This window comes from Centruroides vittatus, unplaced genomic scaffold (assembly GCF_030686945.1).
Source record: "Centruroides vittatus isolate TY-2023 unplaced genomic scaffold, ASM3068694v2 contig_1012, whole genome shotgun sequence".
NCBI lineage: Eukaryota > Metazoa > Arthropoda > Arachnida > Scorpiones > Buthidae > Centruroides > Centruroides vittatus.
Genome location: NW_027120659.1, coordinates 836,925 through 849,038, shown reverse-complemented (window position 1 = coordinate 849,038; position 12,114 = coordinate 836,925). Strand labels below are relative to the sequence as shown.

The 12,114-nt window shown below is 30.1% G+C and overlaps 2 protein-coding genes across 2 annotated transcripts in view; one reads left to right on the top strand and one right to left on the bottom strand.

Annotated features, from left to right (window-relative positions):
* LOC136986253 (uncharacterized) overlaps positions 1-12,114 on the bottom strand; it is a 171,553-nt gene that overhangs the window by 126,259 nt on the left and 33,180 nt on the right. The window lies entirely within an intron of this gene.
* Positions 7,227-11,611, top strand: LOC136983083 (uncharacterized). Its single transcript, XM_067279750.1, has 7 exons — positions 7,227-7,326; positions 8,802-8,922; positions 9,870-10,003; positions 10,081-10,174; positions 10,263-10,447; positions 10,535-10,652; positions 10,739-11,611. The coding sequence occupies exons 1-7, from the start codon at positions 7,278-7,280 to the stop codon at positions 10,953-10,955; spliced, it is 918 nt and encodes a 305-aa protein (XP_067135851.1). The 5' UTR covers positions 7,227-7,277; the 3' UTR covers positions 10,956-11,611.

Here is a 12,114-nt window from a genome sequence, read left to right as displayed (position 1 = left end):
GAGGCGAATTTAAGACCCGAAATGCATATCTGCAATCCAGTAATAAAGTATATATCAATAAGAGTTACTTGTGTGATCTAAGTAACTGAAAAAGCCAAAAAATATTAGTCTTTAAAAAATATTTCGATGTATACAAATTATATATGTAAGAATAGTTATATAACTTTGTATATCGTAAAGTATAAATTTAGTAAGTTATTGAACTACAGTTTGAAAAAATTGTAGACCTAAAAATTCCCACTGTCGTCTGTCCATTTGTCTTTCTTTAATCACGAAAACAGAGTAAGATGGATGAAATCCAAGACCAGATGTGGAAACTGTAGGACCAGATGGCCCCGATTAACTATATAAGAACTTCCGATGTTAACCGAAAGTCACGTTATTTCAATACAAATCTTTCTCTCCGAATGCAGTTAATAGATGACCCGCACGACTCTATTGTTAAAGGAAAAGTATGATGTACAGGGGCAAGTCACTACTAATTTGAGGTGGAGAGCATTGTGACGATGTCGTAACAAATAATTGCTCGTTTGTATATAAATATGTCGGAAACCTGAATAAAGGTTTTTCTTCGTTTGTATTTTTATAATTTCTTTTTGTTTTAATAATTATATTTTAAAAAATTATATTATTATTTGTTTGTTATAAGTACTGTATATTTTTTGTTTTATTATTGTTTTTAAGAGTGTTTTTCTTTTTATTGAATTGGGGAGGAAATCAATTGTGTAGTGACACTTCTTATTGTATTTTAAAATAAATAAATAAATAAATTTCTGAATCGTCATTTCATTTGGGACCAATTACAATTGTGTTGTGATAATGTACGAGTATGTAGAAAATCGTACATGACGAGGTGGTTAATTAATTAATGCAACGATAAAAACTTGTTAAATGTGGCACAAAAACTGACTGTACACAATATGAAACTATTGACGTTCTGATAATAAGTGGTGAGAAATCACGTTATTTAATGACGGCCCTGAAAGTCTACCCTGGAAGCACCTGCACACAGGGTAGACTTTCAGGTTTAATAACATTGAAGTACACCGGGTGTCCCATAACTTCAAAACCTTAGGAGTTGTGCTCTTTGATTATTCTTTTACAGGTTAAGCATGGCACTTAGTAAGGAGGAATGAATTCAAGTTATTTTGATGGTGGGAACCCAGTCATTGAGAAGTTGCCAAAGAGTTTAACAGACTGTTAAACTCTTTGGCAACTTGTTAAACACACTGTTAATTGGCGGGAAGTCTGAACACAGCCTGTTTATACTGGTGACTTCTTGTTGATTGCAAGTTCTCTCCATTAAAATAACTTGAATTTGTTCCTTCTTAACAGTGCTGCATTCCGTTCTAAACAGTATTTTCCCTAAATTTCCCCTATCCTGCTGATTTTCTCCTAAATTTAGGGGAAAACTTGTAAGTTTGCTTTACTAGTATCACAAGTATCTCTGTATTGTTATAGCATATGGTTGGATAATATTTTTATTAAACTTTTCATTTATTAAAACACATTTATTATATGTAAAAGCAATTAAATTGCTCATTTGAAATTCCGTCACAAAAAATGGAAGATAAATCACGAATTAGAAATATATATTTAAAGTCGTCAACAGATGGCACAATGCAGTCTGTAATTTGAGTGGCGCCATCTATTGACAATAAAATAAATATTTTTAAAGGTTTAAAATAAAACATTTTTTAAATATATTAAATCTTTGGCAACTTGTACACAATCACATAATATATTTAAAAAATTTCATAAGCTAAATAATACGCGAAAGAACTTCTGAATAGATTATATACATTTAAAAAGACTATTATGTATACATAAGCCTGTAAGTAAATTTTTACATTCTAAAAATTTCTTAATTTTGTCAGTTTTTATTATTTTTCAAATATATATATTCTAATATACACGAAACTATGTATTTAACAGTTTATATTTAAATAAATATACAGATTTCTACCATAAAATGGCGCATTGCATGGTGAAGCGGCTTTAATACAACTGGATAAGCCAGCCAATGACAGTCCATTTTATTTGAAACGGACTTTGTCATTGGTTTGCTTATTTAACTGTATTAAGTCTCCCTTCACCAGGCAACGCGCGCCCATAGATTGCTAGAATATAGTTGCTCCTCTTAGCCAACATGTCCGGCATTAATAATCCTGCTCACAGTTTACTGAGTACAGAAACACCCACGTGCGTATCCAATAGGGTGTTTAGATACCAAAGCAATCAGTTTTACTACATTAAAATAAAAATAAATAAGGCGTATCGACTTCGATTAGGTAACTAAAGTATTTTTAAGGTAATTGAGTAATGTTCTTCGAAAAACGACAGAAGCACGTGCCTTGGTTCCCCGAATCTTTGAGCAGCGTCCATATTTTCAAAATTCTTGACAGGGTACTGGGAACACACAAGCTCATTTACCACAGTAAAATCGGGATCCATGCTAAAATTACATTAACAATTTTTTGTTGTTTTAACAATTGGTATACCACTAATTCATTTTTACTCAATGGCATCTTTCCAGAGGAAAATAATGGCTATCCTCAAATGTAATTTATGACTTAACATCTCTTACTTTATGCAAACCATGTAAAAATAATAAAATTTTTCATTCTTATTAATAATAAGAAAGAAGTGTGGAAAAATATATAAATATAGAATACGCTCAATCTGTGCATCCTGCATCATTGGAAATGCTGTTTCTTTAATATAAAATGATCAAGCTCTCAAATACAGTTCTACACTTTAATGCTCTTTCGTGTTTTACTATGAATATTGCATAATTTTTGATAATAAAAATAATGTATTTCTGAGTTTCATAATATATAATACCTCTATTTTCGATGATATACATCATCATTTTTTTGTATTAATGAATTTGCGTTTGGCATTTATCCTTTAAAACGTCAACAAGGTTGCATTGTGTCATTTTCAGTGTCCTTTAGATGCTTATCTCTTTATATAATTGTATTGTATCCAGACTATCAACGAGATAGTATAAATAAAATTTTATTTCCAGTTTTATACATTAGTTCTACAAATACACGCATACAACGTGCCCACAGGATCATTTTCTGGGTCTCAGAAACAGAGAAGTTTCAAATTTACCGTTTCATATAAAAGGCCAGATATGCATTTATGTCTTTCGGAAAGGAATAAAGTCCCTCATGCATCTCTGGGGTTCTAGTGTCGAGGATAAATATCTCTGCTAGTTGATTTTTACTTTATTCAACTTGGATTAAAATCAAATCATTCAAAATGTTCATTAAATAGTTTTAAGAAATTCGATTCATTGTTTCATTTGACCATTGTTTTTAGGATGAATGTAATTTACTAACGCAAAGACCATTTGACCCGAAAATTAAATGGATATTAACACGAATATTCATTGACTTCAGGACAGTTAATCCAGATATAGATATTTTAATGCTGTATTTTTACTTGTTGTACGCGAAATTAAACTATATTAGCAAAAGGCCTACTAAATTAAACTATATGTAGGCCTACTGTGTAGGCCTATATAATGTATTATATACAAAAAATGGACGTTGTTTAAAGGTGGCCGTTATTAGAGGTTCGTTTATGTTTATGAATTAACTGAACTGAAATATATTTTAGAATAATAATCTTAACTTGTTCGCATAATATTTATATAAAATTTTTCTTAATTATATTATGATTTCGCAATTAAATATTAATATTTAACGTACTGTACATAATTAAAATAAATAAATAATTCGTCGATTTTTGTACGTGTTTATATAAAATTTAAGTACACGAATAAAATACAGTTTTATGTATCATCTCATTAAATTTTTCACGTAACTCTTCACGGTCTATAAACTTTGACACTGATAACTTCATATCGTTTACATTTATAGATTCATCAATATCGGATTTATAGGTTATATTAAGTATTCGGTTTGACTTGATGTAATAAGGCAACGCAACATATGGACGATCTGCCAATGGGGTGCCATCTTGCAGATCACTCCGGTCCTCCAGAGAGGCAGGCTCTGGAGGACCCAGAATCGAATCCAAATGGCCAATCTCCAGGAATTTTCTACCGAATATGTTGGGCCTATCCTTCATCACTCAGTGGTCTCCATGATGGATATAGAATAAAGGCCCTCTTGTGTGTCCGCAGGGTGGAAAGAGTTTAAAAACACGAAAAATGTTTTAAAGCCAAGAGATGAAAACATTAAAAATGTTTATGGAAGGGTGGGTACAGGATACTTAGGGATTGAGTACAGTGTACTGTACATAGAAAGCTTTCCAAAATTTAACGGTTTTTATTTTAAAATATGATAGTAAATTATATAAATTAAAGTTTCTTTTGATAAATGATAAAACATTTGTTTTTTTCTTTTATTGATTTTATTATATTGATTTTTATGACTTTTAGAGAGGGTGGAGCGTTACATTTGTTTCTTGTTCCCTTCTATCTTCCCTTTTTTTTCCCTCCCCTGTAATTACAGAACAGCCTATTCAAATTAATAAATTTGGATTTTATGAGAAAACATTTCTACAAATTTTCGGTTTCTATTAATGATTGATTAATTTTAACCATAATTAATTAATTAAGTTTTTCTCCCTGTTGCAAACATGCAAGCGACAGAGGAAAGAATTATGTTCACATAATATTTAATTGGAATGTATGTTTATACACTTACAAATAAAAATATTATAAAATTTAATATATTATGCTTAAATGTGTACAGTACAAGGCAGAGTTTCTCCGAAAAAGAATATCATTCAAAAATTCTCGTTATCAAAGTCGAGTCACGACTTTCGTGTCAACTTTATCTCTTTAATGATCATTTAATGATTTTAAAAGTGACTCATTTGTCATGATCTATAATAAAAATATTTCGTATTTCAATAATAAAGGTATTTTCTGAGCGAGCTGCTTTACATGTTAATTTATACCTCCTACGCCTTAATATGGTTAAGTAATTATATTTTTGATTAATAATTTATGAGTTTATAGCTTAGGGCCTCGCTTTATGAGTCTATGGCATTGCATTATGAGTATATAGTTTAAGGGCCTCTCTTTATGAGTTTACAGTTAGGGCCACACATTTTTATATGTATCATTATTTATATAGAAAAATGGCTTGTTATGTTATAGATTAAGGCAACAGCAAGGCTTAAGTCCAGCAATAAATTATTTTATAGCTAAATTATATAGTAACGGTGCGCTAATGGAAGTATGGATTTTTTATACGTTGTTGGAAGAAAAGAGGAGTTTAACTACTCGTTCTATCGATCAGAAATCATTATATTGACTAAATCGAAATTACAGTTTTTAATGACGAGCTAACTGTTCTTTCTCTGCGTATAATACAACGAATTCTAGATTAATTTTTATTATTTTATTAGGAAGAAAATATTTAAAAATTCAGTTTGAAACCGAACCCGAGACTTTCTGTGGTGGACCGTATTCTCAATTTATCGAATTTCTCAAATTTCTCGACATAAAACAACCGATTATACATCAGAACAATGACGGAATCTTAAAATTTATAAATCGAAGTTATACTTATACGGAAATGAGAATTTTGCTCATTGTAAATTTATTAAAATACCGAATTCGATATAAATTACGATTTTTTAGAGCAACGAATAAAACTTAATCGTTACTTTTGACATAATGATGGATGCAAGGAGGAAAAATGCAATTTTAAATGACTCGCCCGTAAGCTACAGTTTGAGAAGCTGGTTTCAAATAGCCTCACTTTCTTACCTTCTTTGTTTTTTTCATTGATCAAATATATTATTTTTTTAAATTAAATAAAAAGTTTTGAAAGTTATTTATTCATTATTCTTTCATATTTACGATTATTTCTTGAATTAAATTAAATATAAGCTTATTTTTACTTCCTTATAAATCATCGATCTCTCAACTAATGAATTTCCTTCAGTCTGTTTAAAGACGTTAACTGAACAAAATATCGGTATAAAACCGATTAAAATTGATGTATATTTATACATTATTTATTTCTATTTAAAAAATAATTTAGTGCCGCTTCTACTCGGTGGTAATAAAATTTGTGCAGTGAATAACGATAGGAATATTAACACACCTTATCTGAGATGTTTGATAATAAAAATTACCCAAACGTAATTAGTTACTTTAATATAATTGGAAACTTCAAATATGTCACAATCTTCCGGAAATTGATGACATCATTTCCGTTCCCATGTTGTCAAAACGCAAAATGTGGGACGCATTTTGTGGTTTATACTTAACTGCGGCATGAGCCATTTTGTATAATTAAAAATAAAAAAGAGACAATAGAAAGTTGTTGCAATATTTTTCGGCATCCGGCCACAGTTTTAATGTTTTATATTGTGTCGAAAATTAATAGAAAAGCGCGTACATCCTTCCATAAACATCCTACAAACAGGGTTTTTCTTGTTCGGTAAAATCGTAGCATTTAAAATCATACACTTTTGAAGTTTTGTACGTGTTTAATATGCACGAGACTTCATCATAAAATAATTTGTTACGTAGTTTTTATTGTTACGTCAAACAGTTATCGTAAGTTAATTATCTACAACCGTTTTTAATCTGCTAATTGATGTTTGCGGAAGAGTATCATAGGTCGTTGACTGGACATTTTGCTATCGATTCGCTCTCGGAATTAAAATGGCGACCTCTTTACTAACTTATCCAAAAAATAAAATAAAAAAAAAGGTTAAATTGTATGATTCTGCGGGCTTCCAACTGCTTACATTTTCCTAATTGGTGAAGGATATTTATATATATATCCTGTAATAAATGTGTTTGTACCTTCATTTTTGTGCATTAAAACGCATTTCCATCTACAGAGTAAAAACAAATATTCTTTTAAAAATAAGACATTAATAATTAGAGATCGTTATTCTCTTTTAATTGCTGTTGATGTTATTTATAAACTCGCAAATATAGGCTATGTCAATAGCAATGTCAACGTCTTCCTATCGCCGACATTCAAAATTGAAGTCTTGATACTCCCCACTGATAGATGCTTGTTAAAATTAAGTATTTTCTCTATATTATTAGAAAATATAAGGAGAGTATCCCCCCTTTTTTTTTATATGTTTAATGCAGATCGTTTTATCGATAAGTACAGCCTAGTTAATGATTCCAAAACTTTACTTGCTCTCGACAATTGTTAATGATGCAAAACTCCATTCCACTTAATAGCTAGTACGCGTGCGCATTTGTTACGTCATCGTACGGTCAAAAGAGAAGTGAGGACCACAAACTCAAACAAACGATGACCATGCAACTCTTCGTGCTCCTGCTCTTCGTGTCCTCTACTCTGAGTAAGTTTAATTTTAATTTAATTAATTATATTTTTTATAATTTAAACGTTTTAATATAAATAATTAATAAAATCGTAAAGATTTTGCCGTAATTTACAGTTTATTAATGAATTTTAATACGATTTTCCTAATTGGCTGTGTGTAGAATTTTTTAGTAAAGGATTTGGATAATAAAATATATTTTTAATTAAATAAGTTTAAATATTTATTCTATTCACCTCTTCGCTCGGATGATCGTGAGTTATATTAAGGTTATTTATGAAAATTTTCAGGGCTTTCGTGCCAAATTTAATTTTAAAAAAAGAATCATTTAAAGTAGCACATCCCACTGATACCATTGACTTAAATTCAATTACACGATACCATAATTAAAGTCGACCTCGTGTAATAATATCACGCAAGATTTTTATATATTCATATTAAAAATATAATTTTGCGATCATTTGTATTGTACTAAATTGATTTTTTGTATTTGAAATAAAATTTGTAAAGTATATACAAATGCGAAAACGAAAGGGAAAGTAATTTGCAAGGACACCCTGTTACTGTGTATGGAGGTTGTTTACTCGATGATTATCTTCATTGACATTAATGCAAATATTAAATCATTCAATAGTGAATTTGACTGATGCTCATTACTTGCAATTAGTTAAGGTAAGATTCATCCGATGGCCATTTTAGAGTGGGCACTTCACGTGGTTCTATTAAAAAAACGTTTCAAAAATTTATCGATTGAAAAAAAAAGGAATAAGTAGAAACTTTCCCTGTTTTAATTACAATTAAAGACTTTCCCTGTGATAAAGTATTGGTGAAGTAATAATATAAACTTGTTTTCGCGCTCAAGTTAAAATATATATATACATGTATATATTTAACTCCCCCTATTTTTAATCAGAATCGAAGGAATACCATTTTGTAATAAAATGCCTGTTAATGCAAACTAATGTTTAATAATATAAACACGTAATTAACTTTAAAAAAAAGGTCTTTCCTAACGCTTTCATAATTCTAATTTTACTTTCGTTGTTCTGTTCCAAAAATTCATTCAAGGACTTTTTTTTTTATGAAGTTATTCCAATTTTGCCCTTGATTAAAACTCCCTTCCAGTCATGAATGGCCTTCTATTGTAATCTTGTACCGGAACTATTTCATCACTGTATTTTCTTTCTTTCTAGAAAAGAAAAACGGTTCAAAATACAATTGCAATGTTTCTGTAATTCTAACTGATAAATGAAAGTTATAGGAAAAATAAATTTAAAAATATTTAGTAGAAACAGTAGCGAAAGGACGTTTGTCGCAGACATGACTTTGATATGCCACACCTTTAAGACGTTCATAAACAATACGATATGTTCATTTCGTGCTACGTTTGACATTGATAATGCAATACTTTCTCTTTACTTATTTTATTTACTATAAATTATAATTAAACGTAAAACTATTCAATTTTAATGATAACTTTCCTCTTGTTGCAGGTACGCTTCTAGTTAAAGCGGAGCAATGCAACGACGATCAATTAAATAGATGCGAAACGGCCATCACCAAAATTTTAGAAAGTGGTGGGGGCTATCAAAGAGATACGAGAGAGTATTGTAGGTACGTTTTATTATGTTTGCTGCAGCAATTTCTTTGGATTTCCAGCCCGTTCGGACGTTACTTTACTATGATCATTGACCTCTCCAGAAAATATTGACTTTAGTTCTATTTTATTTTTTAAAAAAAGTTCCTTAAAAATCGCATAAATGTCGTAAATGGTAATCGATGTAGAAGAAAATCGGGTCATCTTCTACTTATTAAACATTGACTTTATCCTTTAGAGACGTGATTTAAGTAGGTTTATAGACGTATAAATGTAATTAAACCGACTATAAAACTCCTTATGACAGTAGGAAAATATTAAGAATTTATATTCTTCCTGCTACTTTAAGATTCCATGATTTAGGGGCTCGGTTTTTTAATTATTTCAGGCTCACTATTATCATAACTACATTCAAAAAGATTAATTCGGGGTTAGATATATTTTATGATTTTTAACATTAATTTATAAACTTTTATAGTTATACAGCCGGATGGCCGAGCGGTTAAGATGGCTGCCCACCCCTCTGGAGACTCGAAATCGAATTTGGACTATTCAAAAACCCCTGATTTTTGGGTGGTCCGCAAATTCGAGCCTCATTCTACACCTTCGGACTACCCTATTGTGGGCTTATCCGAGTAATGGGCTTGCTTGAGCCCCTCTTAAGAGGGGCTCAAGCAAGCCCATTACATGTCTTAATGCCCACAAGCAGTGGCGTAGCGTAGTGGGGCGGCAGGGACGGCCCGCCCCGGGCGGCACTTCCAGGGAGCGGCAAAATTTCACAATAAATAATAATATCTTGTAAAAATACCTAAATAAGGGGGCGGCGAAATTTTCCTCGGCCCCGGGCGGCTGACACCCACGCTACGCCACTGCCCACAGGGTAGAAAAAACTTTTTATATTTTCTTAAACTATGTATTATTCATTTATGAAAATTATTTCTAATTTAAATTTTATTTTGTTTAGAAATCTTTACAGGAAATTGCATTGTTTAGTTACACAGACGTCTCTCTGTCTTTCTCCTTCGGAAAGGCAGAGTAAAAGTTCTATAATTCATAAAACATGGCGTTTTCTGGGAAGCATATGCGATGGTTATGCTAGTAAGTAAGCTTACAGTAATTTTTTTATGCTGGTTTTTCTTATTTAAAATCGAAAATAATTAAAAATTTCCCTCTAGTTTGGTGGAGATTAGATTGCTACCAGCAAGATGGAGTAAAGCATTGTGAGTCTACACTTACTGATAACAGAAGCATCAATCGAGAATCTTGCAGGTTATTTTTAATATCGATTTATAAATTTTATTACTTTAAAAAGTTATAAAAATTAAATAAATAAATAAACAAACAAACAATTTTTTAGGAACTATCGACAATTTCGTGAATGTTCAACCCTCGTAGTAAGATCTCGTTGTACTCCTGAAGACGAATCTCTTCTTGGAATATATCTTTTGGATAAAGGAAGAGAAAGAGCTTGGCTTTGTTCCGGAGATGATCATGATGATAATTATATATCTAGCGCTCCGTTATCATCCGAATATCAAAGAGGTTTGTAACTATATATTATAATTTAATAATTAAACTATATTTTTAAACCCGTTGTAAAGGGTTAATATTGACTTTTCTACATTTCAGATGAAAATTGTGAAATAAGGGTCAAAAACGAAGCAAGAATGTGCAAGAAACACGCTGAAGATAAATTTAGATCGGACAAAAACAGTAATAATGTTAGCTACATGGACGAAAAATGCTGGTTAGTAAAAGCCAAAGTTAATGTTAATTAATTAAACATTTTAAATTATTTAATAAACTAATTATTACTTTTTAAAATATTTTTAGTATGATGAAATTATTTAAAGAATGCGTATCAGATTTAAGTAAACGTTATTGTGGAACCGAAGAATTAGAAATATTTAATTCGTTGAAACACGAGTATTTCGGATTCGAACAAAAACAATGTTCGGACTCTATAAAATGTTCCAGCGCCTACAAGTTCAATAGCATACATTTAATTATACTTCTCATGATCTCTTCTATTACTCAAATGATTCATTAGACGTTTGTAATTTCAATTTTTAGAGAAAAATTACAATCATTGAGTAATTGAGATCATGTAAAATACATGGTTTCTGCACAGCTGAGTTATGCCAGTTGTTAGCCTGTTTCCTAAATATGAGGAAAGAATGTATTTGATTTTGGCTTCCTATATTATTATTTTATATATATATATATATATATATATTGTGACGTAACTACTTTAGAGTTGAAAAATTCCTTACTTTTTTGTTTAAGAACGTGTTTAAATGAGAAACTCTGTGCACCATTTAAAATTACAGTTACCTTAATCTGTAAATTACAAATACAGTATAACAATATAATATTTCTGACAAGTTTGTACTTGTCAGAAATTGAAATATTCGCGATTTATAATACTTATGATGCGTTTTAACTTATTAAAAATGTAAGGATTTTCGGAAACTTTGTACTTATGCCACTTTTAACTGAATTAACAAATTAAATTTCGAACTTTTCTGATTTTTTATTTATTTATGTTGTACAATAACTAGAGTTAGTGAAAATAACTTCCGTCCATAGCAATAACAAATGTTTTATAATTTTAAAATATTCTGTTTTAAATGTCTTGTTGTTAATTACAATGTTAAAAAATGTTCTTTTTTTTAAAAAAATAAATTTTAAAATTTATGACCAAAATTAATGGTTTGTTTACGTTAATTTGCCGAAAATCCGGAGTATAATTAAGTCTTTAACTTTTAAATTGGATTCACAATCAGATTTATTAAAGAAAAAAGAAAGAAACTTCATTAGTGACGCGTGAAGGCTTTCTAAATGAACCGAATATTAAAAAAAAAGATTCAATGGGTTTATTGAGTTTGACAAACAAGGTCACACTCTCAATTCAGTCAAGTCGAAACTTTCATAAATTAATATCCATTAAAGTACAATAACACGTGATTTCTTTTTTAAAAAAGTAGATTCAAAGAATTCTAAGATTACAGAATTACAGAGATTTGATCAGAAATTATAGGCTAGAACAGGCCTATAATTCTGATCAAATTTCTGTAATTGCAACACAAAAGCGTTAAGAAAAATGGGACAGAAAAATTTATGCCCCAGGCGCAATGTGGTGTTATTAATACTCTTAATGTATAGTAAATAATTACAAGAACTTATCAACAAAAAGTTAAATGCATACT